General features: G+C 34.8%; 1 protein-coding gene across 8 annotated transcripts in view; it reads left to right on the top strand.

The window, feature by feature from the left end:
• DMD (dystrophin) overlaps positions 1 to 26,130 on the top strand; it is a 2,264,041-nt gene that overhangs the window by 511,937 nt on the left and 1,725,974 nt on the right. For all 8 annotated transcript variants that reach the window (XM_070604303.1, XM_070604310.1, XM_070604305.1 and 5 more), the window contains exon 2: positions 5,091 to 5,152. In XM_070604303.1, the coding sequence (XP_070460404.1) occupies positions 5,091 to 5,152 (62 nt within the window). The remainder of the gene's footprint in view (positions 1 to 5,090; positions 5,153 to 26,130) is intronic.

The raw sequence follows: 26,130 nt of genomic DNA, 5'->3' as shown, positions 1-26,130 counted from the left end.
TAAGTAGCACCCAAGGAAGTAGCATTTTTAAAAATGTTTTCTGGCACAGATTTTGATTAACTGCCCTGTGTAATGAGGATAATTCTTGATGTTCACGTAACTGATTTTTTTTTCAGTTCTTAAATGATTTCACTCATGTCTTATCTGATAGCATATAAAGGGTCATGTCGCGGAGACTCCATGATCTCATTCCCAAATCCCTTTGTAATTGCATCCCATGCTACCCCTTTCTTCACATTTTAGAGTGCAATAAAATTGAATTGTATATAACAAAAACCATGCCTTTTTTATTTCTTATCTCCCTACCTTTGCCCTTGCTATCGCCTCAGAAAGATTCATCTATCCCTTTGTACGTCTTTTCTTTTCTTATTTTGCTCATCCTTCTAGACTTAACCTAGCCATCACCCTCCAGAAAATGTTTTCCCCTAACATCCATGTGGCTACATATTCCTTTCTCCGTGCTCCTGTAATCTCCTTTGAATACATATATCCTTGCTTATATAAAATGCTTAATGTTGATCTATGATAAGTCTATTTTCTACTAGGCTGTGAACTTTGGTAAAGACTGAGTCTTATCTTCTCAGTAGCTAGCGCAGTGACCAGCACATACTAAGCATTCTGTAAATAATTGTTCTATAAACTATTGCATAAATAAATGATTCCATTACATCTTAACAGCTCCATGAGTTAAAAGGCAATTAATATCCTCGTTTCACAGATAAAGACATTGAGGCCTGGCAATTTTAAGGCCACTGTTCTAATATGTCCTGCACTAGAACCCAGAGCCACTTCCCCTGATTTAATCTTTTCTCAGTTTGTCCAACATCACATTTGTTCAGTAACTCACTCTTGTGAATCATGAATATCGCAATTTAATTATCCCACATTTATAGGGGCCTGGGGGGTCTCAGAAATATAAAAATTAATAACAGTACAAAAGGTCATTGAACTAATCTTACGAAATATGAAGGGCCAGATGTATTGAATAAAAAATGACTTTATTACAAAGGGTTAATTGATCCTGACATGAAATACAATTTTTATGTCATAGTAGAAAGCTAATTTTATAGGAGTTTTCCCCATAGAGAGAATAAAATAAAATGTTGGTCACTTTTTGCAATTTATGAAGTAACAGTTCTTCACTCCTTGATATCTCCAGGGAACAGTTTTTAAGTACATTTTTCTAAGACAGATTTTCTTCCTTGCCTCTCACATTAATATACCCAGGCATAGTTTTATTAGTGAAAGAAAATCAGTTATAAACAAGCCATAGAGAAAATGAAATAGAATATGTGCTGCTTGAAATGATTAAACAGGAGTATATAATCACTTCCTAGTAAAACAGATTTCACTTTATTCTTTTCTCATTCTCTTTGTTGCTGATTTAACATTAATATCTCTTACTATAGACTGTGTGTCTATGATAATATATATTTTATTAACATATTCAAATGGTCTCTATAAGCTCTATAATGGTTTATGTATGTTTATATATATCAACTTTAGACCAACTATGGATATATAACTGATCAAGCTTAAAATGATCGACTTTTAAGTAGTACGAGAGAAACAATGAAAATGGATAGATTAAAATATATAAAAGTATAAAATTTTAGCATAATAAAAATGAAATGAAAATTTAAAGGAATATGGCCACTTGGGAGCATATATTCATTCATTAACTAAGAGTAAGTAGCTTAATTTACAATAGTGATTCTTAACTTGGATTTCATGGCAATAGGAATTTTCTGCAAGAGATCAGTGAACTCCATGAAACTGTGTGTAAATATGTCTGTATAGGCATTTCTTCTGTAGAGAAGGATCATTATTTTTACCAGATAATCAAATAGAGTCTACGACTTGAAATGTTTAAGAAATACTGATTTGTTATCTAATTCCAATTAATTTTAAAATATCAAGTGCTCAACAGATACATGAGCAGAAGATATAAACAAGTATTTCGACAAAAGTAGAAACATGCAGAATAAGTGTATGAAACATGTTCTACTTCATTAGTAATCAAACAGATTCAAATTAAAACAAGCATCAACTATCTCCTTATATAAAATAAAGCAGCATTTGCTTTAAAAACAAAAGCAACAAAATACCTATGAAGAGCATAATCTCATTTTTTCTGGTACCACTAAAAATTGGTATGACCACTGCAAAAGCAGTATGACAATATTTAGCAAAAACCACAAAAGTTTCCATAATCTTGACCCAATAATTTATCCTAAGACAATTATACACCAGATGCTGAAAGAAAATGCATGAAGATGTTCATAAAGGTGGAATCTCTTAACAGCAAATGAAAGGAAAGGGCAGCCCATGTGATATTTATGATAAAATAAGTGAAAAAAAAAGCAGATTATTGTGGCTATATAAAATATGTGTTTATCAGGATTGTAGTGTGTAAATACAAAACTTTTGGGTGATTCTTGAATATTAAATTATTTACATAATGTTAATATATGGCAAAAATTGAAACACTCAATACCAATTAGTAAATATAGGAACATCCTTATTTAAAATATTAACAAATGAATCACCTAGCATCATAAGGAAGGTTCAATTTTTGATTCTGGATAAATCCATGCAAACATGCAGGTCGTGTGTTGTAAAATTCCAGAATGTCATCTACATAGATTACAACGTACATGGAACACCCTGGGTTGTTCAAAATAGAGGTTCTGAATTCATGGTTATTTTGTATTTGTGTTACTATGTTCAGCTTTTGTGACTCTGATTGTCTTACGGCATTCCATATTATCTATGCAATTACAATGTAAACTGGTCAATATGAAAAGCCATGGACTTTGAGTCAAACAATCTATTTCAAGTTCATCTCTGTCACTTACCAGCTTTATTCCTTCTGAGCTTATATTTTTTCAATGTATAAAATGGTAAATTACATATTGATTGAGATGATATATGTAAAAGAGTTTTGTGAACAATAAGACACTAACAAATGTTACATATTTTATAATAATAATGATAAAATTAGTCATATTAATGTTTATCATGTTGAAGAAAGCAAATGTTACTATACCAAAATAAAACATTAGTAGATAATTCATTGAAGGCATATTTTTCTTGTGTTAAAAGCAAGAGGTAAGAGGACATCTGGTGAAGAGGTTTACACGATGAAGCTCATTTTTAGTGGTATTTACATGATAGATACATGTTTTGCACATAATGTCAAGGTTTCCCTCCTGCCTTCAAGGCCTGTCTAAAAATAGCTCTTTGTACGTGTAATTGAAAACAATAAAAGTATTGCTTTACTACCCACTTTTCACTTAAAAGCATCTGAAACAAGTCTCTTCAAATGTCCTCCTATTCAGCTTTTGGTGAAGATGGTTCAGGATGTTTTAAAACCCTCTGAATATATGTGTTCAAATGACTCATTTACTCTCCCGTGTCTGACAAACAGGATATGTGTGCACATGTAGGAAGAAATAAGTAGAATTGCAAATAAAGTCATTAACTTTTAGGAATATATGTATATACCACTGAGAAATAGATGCATAGACGAGTCTTCCTACAGCAAGCAACCATTTTCCTACAGGGAAATTGGTTAAATTTTGACCATTTGAAATGTTCTGTTTATATTTTTTCTTATTATAAAAAGAGTAGTATTGAATTTATGGAAGAAATATTCAAAAGAAGCTAGATTAGATTTGAAAACTATTGCTATCTGTTTTGATTTATCCACACTTGTCAACAAAGGAAAGACTTCCATATTGTAGCTTTGATTTATCTTATACTGTATGGATAATGCTGATAATTGACCACATACTTAGTGGCTTGTGAGAGTAACACAATTAAGTAAGAAGTATTTTGTGATAAAATTTTCTCATCCAAGAAAACAGTTTTAGGTTTATTATTTATCCACTGTTACCTCTTATATTGCTTAAGTTTATCTACTTATGGATTAGTGATGTGCTTTAAAGATAAACAACTATTCTTAGTACGTGAATACATTTGTCATGGGAAAGTGTCTTTATTGTACGTCATCTGTTTTCAGGAGAAGCAACAGAGATTTACTACAGAAAAATAACATGAGAGCAAATGAGGTTATTATGTCAGGGCATTTCAATAAGGGTTCTTTTGACCCATGTAAATAAAATATGAAATCTCTCAATTTTAAATCTCTCTCAGATGTACTCATTTATTGAACATTGACTAATATTATTACTTTTTAGTAATATAAAGATAGACTTTGGCTTCAAAAAAGCACTTGAATAAATCAGGATTGATGATTTTTCTGTCCATTTGACTCAATACTAATTTCCAGCTTAGGAAAAAAAGAGAATTTTTAGAAGCACGAATTCTGGGAAACTGTTTCTTAATATTATCCACCCTAATCTCTTGGTCTAACAAGTCCTTGGGGATTTTTCCTTTGTGTATCTATATGTAATCCATGAAGAGTAACATTTGCATTTTGATTTGCAATTTCCTGACTTTTAGATAAAAAGAGGTACAGAAATTTGGGAATTGTAAGATCCCCCCTCCTCTAAAGCACTCACATATTATTTGTCAATTATTTGCTGATCTCGTAATCTGTCCAGGCAATGCGCTACGTTCTGAGATGCAAAGATGACTATGCTATGCTCCAGATTCTCAGGAAAGCTCTCCTCTAATGGGAGGAGGCTATGCTGGGTGCCCATGTTAGAGTATGTAGGTATTGCAAAGGAGGGAAAAATCATTTCTAAGTAAATTAGTGGGGGGGGGAGGCTCAGGGATAGTTTTTCAAGAAAAATGACAGATAATAGAGTCTTTTGATTATACTAGAGTATCTACTAATTATACAGAAATAAATAATATTTCATTTGTTTAGATGAGACTATTTTTCTTTAATGCCTTTATACAATATTTGAATGAGTATGGACTAGACTATATTGATTATTTTTCAGATTTCATTCTAGTTTAGATATCCAATAACATCGCTTATGTTTAATTTTATCAATGAATTTAATACTTAATATAAAATAACACTAATGCACAATAATTGAAAGTTATTTTGGTTGTAAAATATGAATGATATTCAAAATTGCTTTTTAACTCTTAGTCTTTTTTATTTTACATTGTAGATGAAAGAGAAGATGTTCAAAAGAAAACATTCACAAAATGGATAAATGCACAATTTTCCAAGGTAAGAGTATTTTGTTACTTCTCTTTTAGGATGTGATGTAAGTTGCTGTGTTTTCAAAATGGACTATGTACTATATAATTTAAATGTCTATATTGTCTTCCTCATAGTGTTATTTTAGCTCTGCAAATTTGGGAATATTATGTTAACTTTTAATTGAGGAAGAAGCAGGAGAATATGTGATAGAGAGAAATTATTTAAACTGATAAAATGTGTCTTTGGTTCTTCTTGATAATCTCAGTTTCTTTAGTGACATGAGTCATCAGAAGATTATAACAGGAATCTTCCACCAAGTAGCTGGTGTATGTCACACATTAGAAGAAGATATGACAGGTTTTTATTTTTCTGAAAATGATTATTTTTGTGTCCTTCTTGGTCTTTATCAAGTTCAAGAAAAACTGATATAACTGCCTTGGTTCTGTTTGGCCCACATCATTTAGAACATGTGTGAAATAATTTAAAGGGATAAGTTTATCCTCGTTTTCTGCAGGCATCAATCCATACTGTTAATAATATTTATTTTGCAAATGCAACTGAACTCATGATCAGTAGACAGCGCAACTCTAGCTAATTATATACAAACACAGAGTAAAATATTCTTACCTTGAAAACTAGCGTTAAGAGTGCAATATAAGGTTTGTGTGGATTTCAAGGTTAGAAAGCCTAGGATTTACATTTAACAATTCTGGATTTGGACAAATCAATCAAATGCTTTGTGAGGCAGTTTCCTCATCTTTCCATCGTGTATGTGTGTATACATATATATTGAGTCCCTACCTGATAAATAAAATCCAGATAATAGGGATATATGGCTAATAAAATATGTTCCCTGTGTTCAAGGCTTTAAGAGTGGCACAATGGTGATGATGGTTATTTTGCTTGTTATTGTGAGGATTAATAGACTCACTATCTGGAAATTCCTAGCATAGTGTCTTACACTCTTATGATGTACGAATTGCTCTCTCCATGGGTCTGTTTCATTTTATGAAAGTTTTGGTAGTGGATCCAAAATAATCCACTGAGATGCAGTCTAAAAAGTACTTCCTTTGCTATTATGAAAGGTTTTAGAGCATCGTCTCTGTGGTATTTGGTAGCAGAGTTTTGCCAGGTACTCTTTAGTATATTGGCAAGAAATCAAGTTACTGAATTTTAACTAAGCAAATTTCATTTATATTTACTTACTGAAGTAAAAATTAATAAATTGTTATACAGAACTTTAAATAATAAACATAAAAGGAGCATATATTTTTTAAATCTCAACTTTTTTTGAACTAACTGGGGTACAAATAATTAAAGAGAATAAATTATAACAACACAAATAAAGAAGAATAAATGAAAAATTAACCCAGAAATATTTAGGATAGGAATTCATAATTCTCAGAGTATTTACCATATGGGTGTATATGATGTAATTGTTGTATTTATTGGCCTCATTAAAATTTTCTTAATTTCGGAATTTTGAAACAGGCAGCAGATATACTTTCAAACAAATATGCATACAAGTCAGAATTATAAAGAGATTTTTTTGAAATTATAAATGTAACATAATACTCTGAATCTTTTAATTAAACCAATGAGTTATTTTGATAAGGTTTGTAAACATGACAAACCCTGTGAATTCTCATTCCTGAAAAGCTATATAGATCTTCACTCTCTATACATTGACATTCTCAAGTATCATTTACTACAACTCACCTGCTAATATACAAACCGTAGTTGGACATCCTGTCTTCTATGAATATATTGTTGGCACTGCCTTAGAGCAGTTTTTCCCTACCCTTAGGAATGCTCATATTTTAAAAGCTGTGGAATAATCACATGCACGAGTGCATTGACTTTTTTCCCAAGTATCCTCCATGCTAAATTCAACTCTCACTTATTTCATTTTTTTTTTAATAAATGTTCTCCCTAAACCTGTTAAAATTGGATCAGGAGAGTCACCGTTGTTTCAAATACAGACGTTTCATATTTGGGCATATCCTAAGTATTTGTTTACAAACAAATGTTTATAAAGACAGAGGAAAAATGTTTAGAGATAAAATTTATACATATGTGTGTTGATTTTTCATTTAGAGAACCTGAACCGTATCTTTTCCATGTTATCTTATTTTTTCTTGCCAAGACTTCAGGTACATGACTAAGTTTTATTTAGACACTTTTGAAGATAATAAGAATTAAGAGAAAGTTAATTGATTCAGTTTAGGCCATTTGGTGATGCCAAAAGATAAACATAACTGTGAGATACATCATTTGACACATAGTTATCGCAACATTACATGGCTTTCATCAGAATTCTAGGCCTATAGGAGACACAAAATTAGTTTAAGTTGAATTTATTGATCTCGTTGAGCCTACACATTTGGGAGGCGTTGGATGATTGCTAACTGGAGTAGCACTGAGTGGGCTGTGGGTGGTCAGAGAAAGCAGAACTCTGGCTTAGAGTGAATCCAGAAACTTTTATAAGAAAAGCTCTACTGACTGGGAGACTCTAAAGGAAGGAGCATCAAAAAGCATGACACTCCAGACTGAGAAAATGGGAACCCATGGAAGGCAGGGATGTGTGTTTTCTTTGTAACCTCAAGGATCATTACTAGCGCACTAAATAAATATAATAAAAATGTATTCTGATCAATATTACAGATAATTAAGTATACACTAAAGTTTAAGAAAAGGGGAGAAATTCTGAATAGAAAAGAATGTGTTAAAGAAGACTTTCAAAAGGCACAAAAGGCAATGAAAAATTATCTGTGTGGTAACTTAAACGAACGCACAATAACAATAAAAATGAATATGATGAGTTAAAAGGTTTATTAGTGAGGCATACACACACATTTATATAATATTTGTAAAGTATAGAGAGACAGCAAAATATTCCTTGTTATTTTGTAAAACTGCATAAGGGATATTTTAAGGGGGAAAATGTGATTAAATATATAGCCTTATCATTTTGTGTCATTTGAAACCAAATGTACCTTTGTAGTAAATCCAACTGATTTTTCACTTTCCCAGTACCATTTTAAAACAGGCCCTATCTATTTTTCAAAATAAGTCTTCTATTAGCCTTCTATTCCAAAAATTTCTACTAGAATGTGATTTATCATATCTATTCTATAAAGATAAGCAAACGTTATTTATCTCCACATAAACACAAAGCTATTGCTAGGTAAGATTAACTCAAGGTGAATAGTCTATTCCTGTAATTTGCAGATATTTTATAAGCCTAAAAAAATGTTTAGTGTTAACTATACCACAAATATAATTCACAGAATAAGAGTCTGGCTTATTCACACAGGTTCATTCACACAAGCTTATTTAAAGAAAGTACACTTCTGAAATCATGACCAAAAATAATTTTGTCATAAAACTTGCTTGATGTTTGTGTTAGAGAAAAAGCAATCTGTGGGGAAAATATTTACTGCTAGATCAATTGAAAGATTTAAACCGTCTCCCAGTGAGTTATATGATGGTTTTGATCCTACATTGGCTTTAGTGATTATCTTTATTTCCATCCTCTAAATACACTTTTCTGTCTGATTCCTCCGAAAGTAGTAGACAACTTTATATTTGACTTCAAGAAGTAGAAATGTGTAATTAGTTTGGTCTAGGAACTTCACGAGGACCCATGATATGACAATACATTTGTGTCTTCATTGCCATGACATATATGCCTATATTTAAAAAGCCAGGACTCACCCTCTCAAGGTAACAATAGCGGGAGATAGAATTAACTGATGTAGCATGCTTTTCCCAAGAATTTGTCGTGATTTACCTTCTAGCCAGCATGAGGAGCATGATGTAATGTAAATGAACACTAAAAGTGTGAGTCAGTAAACCAGGCTTCTTTACCCAGCTCTGTACTATGAAGTCTTAGGGGAAATCATTATATCCACACTTGAATTCATTTTGGAAAGAAAAGTAAAGATAAAATTCAAACTCTTTGAGTCTTGTTTTCCTTATATGTCCGTAGCTACTTTGTAAGAAAGTGTGTAAATATTTTTATAAATAGTAAAACATAAACATGAAATATAGCCATTTTTGTTATTGTGTAGTGTATTTTCTGAGTTGAAGGAATCATACATTGGTGCAGTTTGCCTCCAACAGCCTGCTCATTTCTTTCTTGAACATGCTTTTGGCTACCTTCCTTGAATGGAACAGGGAGAATAGAACATTTATTTATGTTTTATTAGGCTGCTACACTCTCTATGCCAATCCATGTCGTCAGCACACAGACACACAAACTCACAAACACACACGAACACACACTCAGTAAGCAGTTACATGTTTAAAATAAATTAAACAGTTTCATTATATAAAAGGAAGATACTGAGACATAGAGGCAAAACATTGTTTCAATGAAAGAGGTAACAATATGTATATACCTTTCCTCTGTGTCAGTTCTAAATTTATATATAACTAATAAACTTACATATAGCTACTACACAGGGCACCTGATTTAACAGAAGTCATAGAGCAGAGCTATTGTGTCATGGGAGGTTCACCACAGTTATAAACCGACCACTATGCCTTACCTTCCTGTTTCTCCTTACTATTTGGTCTCAGGAAGAATTAAATCACTAAAGAGGATGAACGACAGTGAACTGTGTCTCTGGATCATGATAAGCAACTCAGACGAGGTTCCTGTAACACTTGAATTATTTGGTACAATTGTTTTGGAGAGATGAATATTGGTACAGGAAACTACAGAAATCCTCATTTGAGAAAGTGAAGATTAGGAACTTTTTGTTCCTGTATATCCTCATATTAATAATGCTATTGAGTTGTATTTTTATAGTTAGTTGCTCCAACAAGCTCATGAGATAAGTATTCAAGAGGAGCTAAGTAAGAATTTAGGTGGCTTCCTCAAGGTAAATGGAAGAGATGAAGCTGGAACCCAGAAAACTAGCCTCTAAAACCCCTAGCATTTCCATATCTGTTACGGTAGTGAGATGCAGTCTACCTACCAAATGCTGCATTTTTCTTGGGACACTTCTCACAAAATTGCTAAGTTTTATGAGAAGTGGAGAGGGGGTTGGGGACATTGAAAAATTGAGGATAGGAGCTATTTAATGCTTGCAGCACCAACAGAGGTTTTATAACCTTCCTTTGAATGTTTGGTAACCCCCAAACTCAACCATTGTTGAGGAAGATTTTTAATTGATTCTTTCCAAATGATTTCCAATGTGTTAAATGTTAGTACTTTCACATGCTAGGCTTTGGTGAATGAAGTAATCTAGTTTTCAACATAATCATCTAAATTGTGAATATTTTTATTAATATTAAGTTTTATTTCCGCTAATTGCAAAAAACATTTGCGTAAGAGAGAATTTAAATATTTATTTAAAATAATTTTATGAAAAATACAAAATATTGCTCTACTGCCATGTGGACCCCCTAACATCTACAGTAGATGTTAAGATGACTTCTAGAATGTTGTGTCTGTGTTTGCAATTGAGGTAATTATGCTAATGGTCTAATCCACTAAGAACCATTCCATTGAATGTTTTCCTAAATCTAATCTTTGCAAGGTACCCAAGTAACAAAGGATATCATTCACTTAGTGAAAGGAAAATTGGATTGTGATAGGTCTCACTGTTTTCAATGAAAGACAAATAATTTGTTATTTATGTTGCAGATTTTTCTTGGAATATGTTGTTCTTTATCAACCTACCGTTACTGAGTTCTTAATTCTAGCAAGTTTTAGAAGCTACGTATGTTTTTCTCTTTAAGCTACTATGTTCTGAAATATCTTATGAGAAAACTGGAATCAACTGATTGCTATACGTACATAGTATTGGATCGTCTCAGTGGCAAGCACATTTAGCTGGCAAATGTAAATATTTACCAATTAGCATGATTGTTGCTAGCAAAAAACAATTCTCTGTAGCTGATAGGCAAATGCACTAGTTTTCTGATTTATTCTGTCTTAGGGCCCTACATAACTTTCTAGCAAAACAACATATATTGACTTTAGTGACTTATTTTTATTTTGGGAAGAATAGTTGGCACTCTGGTACCATCCCACCAGAGATATATGGTTGCTAAAATAACCTTTCAACATTTAACAAATATCTATTGAGTGCCAACTATGCACCAGTCCTAGTATGATACACTGAAAAGGGCACAATACAACATAGTTTTTCTTCTCTAGGAGATTATCATCTGAAGGAAGAAACAATTCTATAAACAAATGATTAAAATAGAATATGGCCTTTTAATATGAAGAAGTACCATGGGAACATAGAAGAAAGAATGGCTAATTGCTTGGAGAGCTGGACAGCTTTTTGAAAAGAGGGGACATTTAATCTGAGGTTGTCCATGCAAAAGGAATTTAAAGAGAGAAGATGGCAACAAGAATTGCATGTAGAAACATGGACCAATTGAAGAAGTTTGGCCTATCAGGTGGCGAAAGGCCAAGGAGATCTGTGTGAATGGAGAATGAAGGTTGTGAGAGAGAGCATTATACCATTCCTGAATCATTATATTGTTGTTGGGGCTTTTGGGCCAACAATGAGATGTTGGTTTAATCACATTAATATTCAACTTCTGGTTGAAAAATGTGAAGTTCTAAAATGATAGGCAATGCCAGAGCAAATTAGACTGCCCTATCACCACTAATCCTTCAGGCAAAATTGAGTCTGAAGCCTACACTTTATACTTAGGGAATAGGCATAGGGATCTAAAATGAAAATGCAAGTGGGCTACATTTTCTCATAGAGGTATTTGATATCACACATACTCATCAGCATCACCTAAAGGGCTTGTTAAAACATAGATTGCTGGGACCCACAGTCAGAGTTTCTTATTCCATGGGTCTAGGAGCAAGAACTTGGACTTCTAACAAGTTCCCATTTAGAACTTGTTCCTGTTATTAAAATTACCTACAGCTATTTAGTCAGACAATGGATAAATATTTTGAATATTATGTCTAGGAATTAAGTTCTTATCCTTTGTAAATAATCATTTATATTTAAGGAAACATGTTTTGATAGAAATACACTGTTTTGGGTCAGTCTCAGCCTATCGATAGTGATGCTATTGCCTAGAAATGCCTGGGGGCACTCACTTGGGCCCATACTACTTGTGGCAGCTCCCACAGCCATTTGCCCAAGTGGAGCCAAAGTCATAGCCGACCTGGCCCTCGTGGCTCTTATTATGACTGTAAGACTCGCCTCAGCAACAACCATCAGGGAACTTCGGAAACAAGGTTTATTACTCACAAATCCTGGAAGGTACATGGTACACCTGGGGCCACACAGCAAGGCTGCAGTAAGAGAGAGAGAGAGCAGACTTGGAGTTCTGCCTTTATTAGGGTTGGTGGGGGGGGCAGGGTGTTGTGGGCTCGCTCTTTATTGGTGAATTTAAAACATAAGAGTGGGAATTAAAGCACTGGAAGAGAAAAGCAAGGGGTCAGTCAAAGGGTCAGCTATCTAGGTCAACCAGGGCTTTGTAAAAAGGGGGAATTCATGGGTGTGGTGGCTTGGCTCTTTATCTTGTGTTGCTGGCAATGGGTTTGGGATGGAAGTCTTTGAAGTGGAGGCCTCAGCACTTAAAAGCTTAATGTCAGGCATTTGCATTGCAGTCAAAAAAGCTCTTTGTCAGGTGCTTACACCAGACACACATAGTCTACATTCACCAAGTTACTATTTATTGGGCACCTATTACATATCAGGTGCTCTAGGTTTTTGAACCTGGCAGTAAAGAGAAATGCTGATGCTTCTGGTCCAGGGACCACACTTTGGGAGCCACTGCTATAGAATGTGAGTTAGGTAATGCGGTCTGTATTACGGAATGTTTATATTAATTGTGCTCAAAGTTTGGGGAAAAACAGCCCATCGAGGCATTAATATTGACTTCATCTCCCTGTTTTCTTTCTCTGCAAACATTTCATTGGCAACAATATGTTTTTCTTACTAATAAAAATTTCCAGTTGATGTACAGTGTCTTTCAATCTCTCTCTCTTGTTCATTATTTTGCTTCTTCAGAAGAATTTCATTTTAGTGGAGTTGTGAGGGTTTTTTTCTTTGCTCCACTTAATGGGTTATGTTTTTGACCTTAACAGGGTTCCTTTGGCCTCCTAGAATTCTCTATCAAATGATCATGGTAGCCAGAACACAAAGAGTTAAGATCAAATCTGACAGTCATCGGTTGACATAAGTTCAGCTGTAGAGACCTCTCTTGTGATGCAGGTAGAGGTAGATTTGTAAGGTGCTTGGACCATTAAAGCCAGAGCATGGTTTTAAAAAATTGTTTGCTTAATCTTATGCTAATTTAAGCCCTAATTTCACTATCTCAATTCTATGTGCGGAGAGAAGTAACAGTAAAAGTAGACAAAAGATGATCAATAAATAAGCAATCACTTTCAGTCTTGTCCAGACTTGTGGCCAGCTGATGGATGGAGACAAACAGACTCCTTAATTAGAAATGTGAGTGAAGTCACCCCATGGTTTAATATTAGCTGTCATTTAATGAGAACAAATGAGAGTTATAGATGAGTTTGCTAAATGCTTTCTTCTTTGATTTAGCTCACCTGGCACCCAGAAAACCAATCTTTTTAAAATGCATGGTCCATGGATGGTACTTTTTGTAAGAACTGGTCCTATTATTAAAATTACCTGCTACTATTATGCCAGTCAGAGAATAAATATTTTGAATATTATATCTATGCATTGAGTTCTTATCCCTCACAATGATTTATATTTAAGGAAACATGTTTTGACAGAAATACACATAAAGTCTACATTCATTAACTTAGTATTTATTGAGTACTTACTACATGCCAGGTTCCCTAAGTTTGTGGACATGGCCGTGAAGAGAAAAAGTCCATTTAATCGTAAGGCCCTAGGAACCAGATGAGCTAAACTAAACAAGAAAATATTTAGCAAGCTATTTGATATTCTCTGTATTTATTTGTCAGTTTGTTTTCTCTCTCTGCAACTAGAATATAGAATTTCAGATAGTAATGGGTGTGTAGAGGAGTAAGAAATATTCCTCTACCCTTCTAGGTTCTTCTGCTGGTCTAAGAATTAAGTTGACATGAGACAGAATAACAGGAGAAGAATCAAACAAATTTAATAACTTGTACACATGGGAGAAACCCAGGAAAACTAAGTAAACACTAAAATCACAGAAACCACTAAGTTAAATACCATCTTCAGCTAAAGACAAAGGAGGATGTTGGGGGTAGTAGTTTGGGACTTCAAAGGGGAGGAAGGCAATTCACATGGAGATGGAAAAGCAAATGTTTGGTAAACAAGTGTTTGCCATGCCTTGTAAAGACAATGAGAGGTAGAGAGGACTTTGATCAAATGGGCCTTGCTAGGTTCCTCCTTGTCCACCACACCTAGTTCATATTATACTATAGTTATCTATGGTGATAGCGCCTTCCTGGAATAGGTCTTCTATCTTAAATTCTTTTAGGCAGTTAGGGGGAAGGTCAAAGTTTCTTCCTGAGTCTTTTGTTCTTAAAAAGTAATCAAGCCAAATAGACACATTTTGGGGTGGCATATTCTGATCCCTGACAGGTGCTGAGAGGAAAGATAAAGTAGAGTGATGGAGGAATAATAATAGGGTGGGTTGCTATTTTATGTAGTTGATCTTGGGAAGGCGTCTCTGAAGAGACATACAAGAAACCTGAAGGAAGAAAGAGAATGAATTACACAGATGTCTTAGAGAAGAAAGTTTCGAGTAGAAGGAAGAACATGTACAAATGTCCTGAGGAGGGAGTGTGTGTTCGAGGGGCCACAGGGTGGCTGGAGTAGAGTGACTGGGGGAGAGTACTATGACCTACAGGTGAAGTGGTATTAGGGGGACAAATCAGGGAGGGCCTCATTGACCATTGTAAAGGCCTTGTCTTCTACATTATGGTAGATTAGGAGACTGAGAGTTTTAAGCAGTTGCTGGAAGCAGTGTAAGTTATGCTGTAGGATGTAAAGGTAGAAGTAGAGAGGTGGGCCATAGAAGATAGTGTAATAATCCAAGTTGGGTTTTGTTGAGGGGGGCTAGGATTAGGTTGGTAGCCACAGACCTAGGGAGAAATGGTCATAGTTTGGATACATTTTGAAAGTAGAGATAACAGGATTTGCTGATGGAATAGATATGGAGATCAAGAGAGTGGAGAAAAACAGTTTTAGTCTGAACATAAGGAAGGGTGGGATGGCTGTTTACTGGGATACAAAAGACTATTGAAGGAGAGGGTTTGGTGGGAAAGTATAGGTAGATTTCCCATGGCAAATCACAGAAAAGAATTTTAGTTTCAATATGTTTTCATGGAAAGAGTATTTATTTTCAACTCCTGAAATTAACCTCAAGGTCATAAATCAATCAACCAATCTCAATTTTGAAAAGAAATAATGAGAGCAGATACAAAGTACCTCTATCATTATGAGTGTGCGTGAATGTGTGTGTAAATCCAGTACATTTGCATTGGAGTTAACTTGATTTTTTTTTTTTTGCCTCTCCTATGATCTAGGGTAGATGACCATAAATCAATGGACACACGTCTGATTTACCTGTAGTTTCCTTCTTTTTATCATTTACTATGTAGAACCTATTGTAACTGCATTATAATTATTGTTTACATATATTTTACATCTATTAACTGACCCCCTTGAGGGTCTAAACCTTGACTCAGTTATCACTGTATATTCAACCTAAGGCATACTCCTGGTGTACAATGATATCCAGTAAATATTTGTTGAATGAATGGAATGAATGGAAATAAGGAAGCAAGAAAGGGAGAGAGGAATTGAAAACAAAGTTGGTCATGCTGGCCATTATCTCAGTCCTTTTTTCTGTAAACACTTTCTCCTTCATCTTCTTTCATGTCCTCAGACATCATCTCTACCCAGGGCTTAACACTGGGCTTGACACTAAGGAAGTACTCAGGAAATGATTTTTGGGATATATAACTTCCAAATATGCATTTGTAACACTGAGTTCAAGATCCACTTCTCCGAGTACTTCTTCAACCTATCTACCAAACCATGGCAAAGTCCTGATATGAAGCCAGAATGATACAAAGGGAGATGACCTGGTTGGGTAGATGGAAAGAACAAGGTTTGGTTAACGATTGGAAAAGGGGGACAAGGAATGAATCTGACAGATGCAAGGCATTGTCTCAGGACACTAGGCAGATATGGATACCATAAATTGAGATACACTGAGAGAGAAAGAAGAGAGAGGCATGTTTGGGTGTTGTTGATTACTTTTGCTTTAGGTATTGAAATATTTGATTTAATGTGATTATGAGGCATTCAGGAAATCAGTACGAGGGCAGGTACTGGATGCAGAAGCCTGAGTTTTAATTCCCAGCTTACCACTCAGTGTGTGTAAACTTGAGTAAATTACTAAACCTTTCTAAGCCTCAACTTCCACATCAAATGTTTATTTAAAAGATTAAAAGATGTTCTGCATGCAAAGCACATAGAATTATATCTGGCGCATGATGAACATTCAATTAGCGTTAGTTATTATTATTTATATTCTTGTGAGGGCAAGAGGAATTGAATCCCTCTGAGAAGAATGCTTGAGGCTGGCATTTGTCTGACAGGCTTTTGTTCTGCTGAATGGTGTATGAGAGCTGATGGATTTTGGTTACATAATGTTTTGCTTAATGGGATATGGGAATTGAATGGATTTAACAAACAAATGTGCAGGAAAAAAATCAGATTTGAAAACACAGCTTTATGATTAAGTTTGTTAAGTTTGGTGACTAAAAAATAGATGAGGCTCCTCAAGTAGAGCACAAGGCCATGAAAGGAGTACTGGGTAAAAAAATGTTTACAGTGTAAGTCTCAGAAAAGGAGACACAGAAGGGCAGAGAGCATCAGAAGATGATGTTATTGCCCGGAAGTTAGAGTTAAGACAAGAACTCAAGACTGTTGTTATGCATACCAGCCTCTAGAATGTTTGTTCTTAACCCTGGTGTGCAGCTACTCTCCAAAGATCTCTCTCTGCTTCTCGTCTGTGTTTGACCCCTTAAGTATCACAGATCCTCTGTTGTCATCTTTTTTGGTTTACTTTCTTGTTTTTAGTAGAGTATAACCTCTGGTAGGTTCTTGAGAAAGGGCTCAAAGGAGGTAATGTTTTTGAGATATAATGTCATATTTTTTATTCTACACTTCCCTTTTGTTCATTTTTTATATCTTCATGATCTTGTTTCAGAAAATGCAGTCACTTCTCTCTTACTTTCATTGGATTTGCAGCATGATTCTTCCACAGTTCTCTTCTGCTTCTTGCATTGTTCATATTTTCCAAAGCCCTTCTTTTGTGTTGGTTTATTGTTTGCTTTATTTTGAGGCTTCATTTTCTAAGTCATTCTTCAAATTACCTGGTGAAATTAACTTTTTGTTTACATTTAAGTCTGAGATATTAACATTTGATTAAAACACTGATAAACACCCTTTCCTGATAAAGATACTTAATATAAAAAGGAATCATCAACACACTTGCTAACATGTTATACTGTGTATATATAATTTAGTCCAAAAGTCAGTGTGTTACTTAATGAAGACACATCTGATGCATTCTGGCTAAAGACAGAAAAAGTATAGGAATGTTCTAGCTATCTTCACGACTACTTAACCCTGTGTTGAAAGTAATAGCCATCACAACCAGACAAGGTAAACCACTTCAAGGCAAAGAGTTGAAAGAAGAGGTAACAGTATCCTAATTTGTAGATGTGATTGTTTATCTAAAAAGCTGCAAAGAAACAATAACATTAACAAACGGAAATACCAATACATACAGTAAAATAACTTCGTAAGTTAGCAGAATATAAAATTAGCATGCAAAATCAATAGACTTCATGTATATAAATGATAACGAGCTAGAAGATGTTATGGATCAGACATGTCCATTTATAAGACCAAAAACAAGAAGCAAATTTAAACAAGAAAGAAATTTTCAAAGCCTATATTTAAAATTTTCCTGAAAGAGCCAAAATAAAATCAAAGGGAAAGACCTACCTTGTTCCTGAAGAGCATGACTTAACATTATAAAGGTATCTTCTGTTTTTAAGTTAATGTATAAAGTAAATGACATTCCAATATACCATTTTCTTCTGGAGTTAGACAAGCTGACCCTAAAGTTTATATAGAAAAATGAACAAGCAAAAATGACCAAAAAATAAATACTAATGAAGGGATAGGAGATAAAGGGAAATATACAAAATTGTAATTTAAGATTCTGGGGGGAAAATGCTGTAATATTAAACTTGAATTGAAAATTTCAATAAAAACTAAAAATTTATTAAATTGTATTTTCTAGAGATTTTATTTTTTTCCTTTTTCTCCCCAAAGCCCCTGGTACATAGTTGTATATTCTTCGTTGTGGGTCCTTCTAGTTGTGGCATGTGGGACGCTGCCTAGTGTGGTGGTTTGATGAGCAGTGCCATGTCCGCGCCCAGGATTCGAACCAATGAAACAGTGGGCCGCCTGCAGCGGAGCGCGCGAACTTAACCACTCGGCCATGGGGCAAGCCCCTAAATTGTATTTTCTAGAAATATGTTTTCTGTCTATGGGGAAGGCCTAGTAGCAATGGTTTCACCTAGCTGAAAAGATTCTAACCCAGTTCCAAGGTGGGTATGTGGGGGGCGGGGCTGCTGGGGATTCCTCACACCAGCAAACAGTTCTTGGATACCAGGGGGGTGTCCTATAATTCAACTCAGTTCTGACACTCTCTCCCTGGAGAGAGTGTCTGATCCCAAGGTTAAGAGTTCAGTCCTACAAGATTGCTCCCCTGCTACTTCAGACACCAATCGCAAGTCCAGATTGTAACCTTGGCTTCTGACCAAATTGCTGTAGATTGGTGGAGGGTCCAACAACCCCCTCCTCAGGTTTGATTAATTTGCTAGAACAGTTCACAGAACTTAGGAAACCTGTTTACTCACTGGATCACTGGTTTATTATAAAAGGGTGTAACTCAGAAACAGCCACGTGGAAGAGATGCACAGGGCAAATATGGGGAAAGGGTACACATCTTCCATGCTTTCTTCAGGCAGACTCCTCTCCCAGTGCCTCAATGTGTTCCCTAACCTGGAAGCTCCCTAAACCCTATCCTTTTGACTTTTTGTGGAGGTTTAATTACACTGGCATGATTTAGTAAATCGATGGCCATTGGTAATTGAACTCAAACTCCAGCCCATCTCCCCTCCCCAGAGATAGGGCAGGACAGAAAGTTCCACCGCTCTATTCAAGGTTCCTTCTCCTGGAAACCAGCCACCATCCTTAGGTAACCCAAGAGCTTTCCAAAACTCACCTCATTAACATAACAAAAGACACCTTTATCACTATTATCACTCAGGAAATTCCAAGGGTTTTAGGAGCTCTGTGCCAGTAACAGGCAGGAAGACTATATATTTCTAATTATAAATCACAATATCATGCTAGCACTCAGATGTTCATTGCTAAATGTCGTTCCACATTAAAAGGACCAACAGCTCATTAGAAGAACGTTTGATTCCTGATCCAGGGCAGGACACATAGTAGGCAAGCCTGAGGCCCCTGGTTCTGTCATAAAGCAAGGAAGTGCGTCCCCAAATTTGCTAACATTTTGTTTGCTCCTTTCTCTCTTCCTATTTTCTTCATACTTATAGATTTACGCCTTTTTAAAAGTTCTTTTCCTCTTGTTTTATAGTCAGGCTTCTGATAATTTTTTAAAAAATATATTTGCACATTCATACTAAAATATTTTTCTGATATTGAAGGAGAAATGTATACATTTAGTAACAACAAATGTTGACTTAGGTTTTCTCTAATGGTCTCTTGAGGAATCTGGACCACTGTTTATCACCACAAAGAATGGAAATGTTTGATTTCAGTATACTAGTTTTCAAGTAAAATTGATTTAATCTCTACCTTTTAAGAATAAAGACAAAGCAGAATGTTTTCTATTACTGATTTTATTATCATAACTGACATTTGAAGAATTGAATGCAATTTTGGAATGTCAGCAATATTCCCTTGATGTGTAGATATGCCTCAGTATATAGCATATATTCTGAAAGAAGCAGTTCAGATGAAGATTGTTTCTAGTAATATTCTAAATGAGCTATGTAAGTAGTATACAGTCATGCACTGTCTAACAACATTTCAGTCAAAGACAGCCCACATATATGATAGTGGTCCCGTGAGATTAGCACCATATAGCCTAGGTGTGTAGCAGGCTATACCCTCTAGGTTTATGTAAGTACTTTAAGGGGAAGAAGAAGTTTTTCTCTATCCTTCTGGGTTCTTCTGGCTGGCCTAAGAAATTGACATGAGACAGATTAACAGGAGAAGAACAAACAAAAGTTTAACAGCATATGTACATGGAGAAATGCAGAAAAATGGAGAAAGTCAACAAAACGGCCAAGGCCCTCACCTTAAATACCATCCTCAGCTAAAGATGAAAGAAGATGTTGGAGGTGAGGAGAGACAGGGACTTCAAAGGGAGGCCAATTCACAGGTAGGTGATAAGGAGCAGATATTTGAAAAACAAGCATTTGGCCACACACAAACAGATGAACACAGAAGGAGCCCAACAAACAGCCTTTTCTAGGTTCCTCCCTATCACCTAATTCATGTTATGCTAAAGTGATAACTTGCTTCCTCAGATAGGTCTTTTGTCTGAATTCTTTTAGGCTGCTAAGGAGGAGGTAACAAGAAAAACTTTCTGAGTCTTTTGTTTCTTAAAAATGATAAGCCTAAAATAATCTTCATATTAAAGAGACACATTTTCGGGTTGCAAATTTTGTTTCCCTTCAGTACACTCTACAAATTTGCACAATGTCAAAATCGCCTAGCAACACGTTTCTCAAAACACACCACGTCGTTAAATGACACACGACTGTATTATGGTAGTAGAGATTGGGAATTTATTCAGATCCTATATATAAGGCATTTTGATACATCCCCTGAAGAGCAAACCTGTGTTCTAAGTCAGTAAACCACTGGTTTGGATTAAAACAACAACAATTTAGAGATCATTAGTTATATTGCCTGATAATCTGAGATCCTGAACAATTACATTATATGAATATTTCATTCAGTATATTTTCTATTTTGTCTTAGTTATAGGTTAGCTAATCACAAGTCTCAAGTTATACAACAAATACTGCTAACTTACAAAGCAAGTCCTAGCATTTCCTGTATCAGGTAACCTGTCCCTCATTTTCGTCATGGAGTCACATAGCCCTGTAGGGGAGGAAAAATAATTTTCCCTTTACCCTTTTATATTCTCGTTTGAGATATCCTGGTAATAAAAATACATATTAGCAGGAGAAAAACAAATTCAATTTCGTTTGTATATACAGGAGCCCCACAAAGTTAAGAGAATCAAAGTCAGTCAGGCAACTGAGGTTTATCAACTATCCTGAGGGGGGAATGGGCTAAGGGTCTGGAGCTTCAAGGAGGAGGAAAACAGCTCACAGAAAGGTGAGAAGAGGAAAAGTTTGGTAAACAAATGTTTGCCCTGCTATGCAGATAAATCTCTCAGATGAAAAATTCTCTCTAGTAATAGCTCTCTTTCTGCTACAGGTCTGGATCTAAATTCTTTTAGGCCATTAACGGGGAGGTAAAAAGCTTTCCCTGAGTCTTCGAGGTCTTGATTGCCTTCAGCTCAAAATAAACCTTACGCCAAAGAGTCATATTTTGGGGTGGTATATTCTGCTCCGCTTCACCCTCATCCTCTATCTTATAAGTCGGGGATTATTAGAAGAGTATCTGGCACACAGTAGATTGTCAGTAAATATGCTGCATAATTAATGAATGAGGAAGTGAAAGGTGGATGTATCAAAGTAGAAAAATATGAAACCCTGAGAAATTTGACAATACTGTCCAGTAGAAATATAATGCAAACCACTTACGTAATTTTAAAATTTCTCGTAGCCACATCTATAAAGTAAAAAAGAAATAAGTGAAATTGTTTTAGTAATATATCGTATCTAACTTAATATATCCAAAATATTATCTTTTCGACATGTAATCAATGCAGTCATGCATCATTTAATGACAGGGATATATTCCGAGAAACGCATCAGTAGGCAATTTTGTCGTTGTGTGAGCATCATAGAGTGCGCTTACACAAACCTAGATAGAATACCCTACCATACACCTAGGCTATATGGTACTAATCTTATGGGACCACTGTCGTATACAAGGTCTGTTGTTGACCCAAACGTTATTATGCAGTGCATTACTATATGTTAATTATTAAAGGGATATTTTTTGTATTACCTCTTTAAAATCTGCTGCATATTGTACACTTACAGCACATCTCAATTTGGAATAACTGCATTTTAAGTGCTCATTGCCCACGCGTGGCTAGCGGCTACCAAATCAGATAGCATAGCTATAGAAGGATATTAAAATACCCTGACCAGGTCAGAAAGGGTCTTTGGTTATTTTTGTCAACATCCCATGGCCAACCATGTAACTGAAAAAGAGGTGTAGGGGACCAAAATCTGTCATCCCAAAATGTGTCTCTTTGGCATAAGGATTAAGTTAGGCTGTTTATTATTATTATTTTTAGTAAGGAAGAGTGGCCCTGAGCTAATATCTGTTGCCAGTCTTCCTCTACTTTATATATGGGATGCCACCACAGCATGGCTTGGTGAGCAGTTGGTAGGTCTATGCCCAGGATCTGAACCTGTGAACCTTAGGCCTCTGAAGGGGAGCATGTGAACTTAACCACTATGCCACTGGGCTGGCCCCTGGGCTGATTTTTTTTCCCAAAGATTGGCACCTGGGCTAATAATTGTTGCCAATCTTTTTTTTTTTTCTGCTTTATCTCCCCAACCCCCCGCCGCCCCCACCCCACACACACACACGTTGTATATCTTAGTTGCACGTCCTTCTAGTTGTGGGATGTGGGACGCCGCCTCAACGTGGCCTAATGAGCGGTGCCATGTCCGCGCCCAGGATCCGACCCTCTTGGCCACGGAGCCAGCCCCATAGGCTGATTATTTTTAAGAAACAGAAGACTAAGGAAGTTTTTCTTGTTATTTCTCCCTTAACTGCCTAAGAGAATTTAGATAAATGGCCCAGAACAGGAACAGAGCTATCACCAGACATTTGTTTATCAAACATTTGCTTTTCTATTTCCATGTGAATTGCCTTCCTCCCCTTTGAAGTCCCAAACCACTACTCCCTTCTCCTTAGCTCAGGATGGTACATGTGCCTCAAATGCTTGATTTGTCTTTAGGTCCCCATATTGTTGTGGAACACCCATATGTACAAAATTCAATTAGATTTTTTTCCTGTTAATCTGTGACATGGCAATTTAATCCTTAGACCCGCCGGAAGAACCTAGGTGGGCAGAGGAAAATTTATTCCTCCCCTAGAGATAGAAAATGTAGCTGAAGAAGAATCTTCAAGAAACTATTGTCAGACAACCGAAGTGTAATACATCAGGATACTGCCTAAAATCTTAATTTATCTGAAATAATTGCATATGGTCGATAACAATTACGTAGAATAGAGTAGGATGTACTGTTTTTGAAGCCAAATTCAAAGTGTATATAGTGAACAGTATTGCACAAAGCACATTTTTAAGAATTGTGAAGTGAAGAAAAAATATGAAACTTTTCTGCTAAAACTTCCTTCAATACTCTAAAGCAGTGAGTAAAAACAAAATCAACCAAAAACAAAATATATTACTGATCTTAGTAGTTTAGCTTATAAACTGATATGGAATTTGTTACATGATCCATATTTCCCAATTGTTTTAACATTATGTAGGACTAGCCCAGGAAATGAAATGGAAAAAAGGAATGAAAGATACCTTTCAATGAAGTTGCAAAGTAGAATAGGGAAAATAAATCTTGCTTTTGTTTGCACTCAACACATGTGGACATGAAACATTGAGCTTGTAGCCATGGATTTGTTCTCACATCTAATACATAGACCAGAAACCAGATTTAGTGAGAAGACGTTTCTTCAAGTGACTCAACATTTTATTTTTCTGTACCAGTCATCAATGGATAAACATGAAATCACTCATAATCATATAACTACATACATTGCCGACCTAACCAATAGACAGCTTTTAAAAATAAAAATTTCCCCCAAATTCTGCCCATCAATGTTACCACCAATATATTTCCTCTGAAGTGACTCTGTTTTTAATAGAGGTACCTAGTTTTATTTTGTTGAACTGCATCTATAAATCCTTAGAATAGTGTACAAACACTGAATTTCTAACTATTTCTGCTTTTGAGGTTCACTCTTCAAACTTTGAGAGCGTGTAGAACAATTATTGGAAAAGTGCCTACAGCTTCCATTATTAGCCCATTATTGTAGTTTGGGTTGGGGCTCTGCCCACTATTTATATCACGAGCTGTGTGGGCCTAACAAATAGAAAGTACTAAAGAAATATTGATGTTAGGATAAAGTAACACATGTAAGAAATTGTTTTCACTATTGAATTACTGGAGAAGATGTTACATACAATCCCTTGCAATTAGGGAAAATTTAGAGCTCAGTAACGTGACAAATCAATGATCATGAAAAAATTAAAAAGCATTTTAATATTTTTAAGCATCTCGATAAATTAATAAAAATACATAGAAAGGAAAAACGTAAGGATATATATGTAGCATTTGTGTGTGTATATATATATATATATCACTGGGTCACAGTTTAATCTCTGAGTCACAGTTTAATTCAATTTAAATCTAACAGCTATAATTCTGTATATGTATATATGTAAATATATGACAATTTAACTGTATTATGTAAAAAGCTAAAAGTTTCCACCTAGACTATAAAATTTTAAAATATATGCACTTAACTATTGTAGTAATTAAAAAATAGAAATCTCTAAATAATTAAATATATTTATAACATGGAAGAACATTTTTATTTAATTATCATCAAAGAATATATATAATAGAAAAAGGGAAAGAACAAATTAAGTAAGTAGAAATGTTTAAACTGTATTTTAGTTCTTAAATATTTCATGTTTCTGCTTCATATAACTAATTTAATAATGACAACTGTAATTTTAGGACAAGACTCCCTGACCATTCTTCACAAATGCTAGATGAAGAACTCCTATTTCCTCATTACATGTGAACTCTTTAGAAATTGGTGCTTTCTTCTTCAATAGGCTTACTTTTTAAAAAGAAAGAACAAGATGTACATGTGTATCAAATCATCACAATGTACACTTTAAATATCTTATAATTTTATTTGTCAATTAAACTCAGTAAAGCTGGAAAAAGAGGATAGCTTAAATTTGCTTTCTTTTAAATATCAAAATACTTCACTGAAAATAATTTGAAGTAATTAAATATTTCAGAATAAAATCTTTGTAATATTTACTTTGGAAAAGGTTACGTAACACTTCACCAAGAGTTCTCTCAATTTTAGCACTGTGTTGACATATGTAATCATTTTTCAGAAAAATCAACAGTAATATTGTAAAGTAGGTTGTTTAGATAACCTTAAAGTAATTAAAATCTGAATGTGGTTGGTCCAAATCGGGTAAATTTAAGAAAGACCTTTACAAAAGCTATTTATTCATACTACTCAGAGTCATCAGGCAATTTTTCACCTCTCTCTTTGTTCAATAAACATTTAATAAATAAAGTGACTGGGCAATCTAAACTATTTTAATATTCTTGTTCACGGTACTTTCAAAAATGGAATTTGATGCCTTGGAAGATAATAAAACTTTTACAAGATATAAACATTTTTATTGGATTGCTTTTTTAAAATTCAAGATTCACTAATGTTTCACTTTTTAAGATTGTAAATAATTACCTTCCACTTTGATTGAACAATTTTTCTCATCATTTCATCCAAAAATTTCTCCTGAGAGCTTTAAAAACTTATATTGGTGACACTACTTAAAATGTGATTTACACTCTTCGTCATTATTTAATCTTTGAAATGATACTTTATCCTTGCTTAAATCAGTGTGGGTACATTGAACAAGATTTGAGAGCTACTCTGTAGGACTGAGTCATTAGCCTGTAATTTTATAGTGGATCAAGTACTATG

Source organism: Equus przewalskii, chromosome X (genome assembly GCF_037783145.1).
Source record: "Equus przewalskii isolate Varuska chromosome X, EquPr2, whole genome shotgun sequence".
In the NCBI taxonomy this organism is placed as follows: Eukaryota; Metazoa; Chordata; class Mammalia; order Perissodactyla; family Equidae; genus Equus; species Equus przewalskii.
This window is presented reverse-complemented; position numbering and strand designations above follow the sequence as displayed.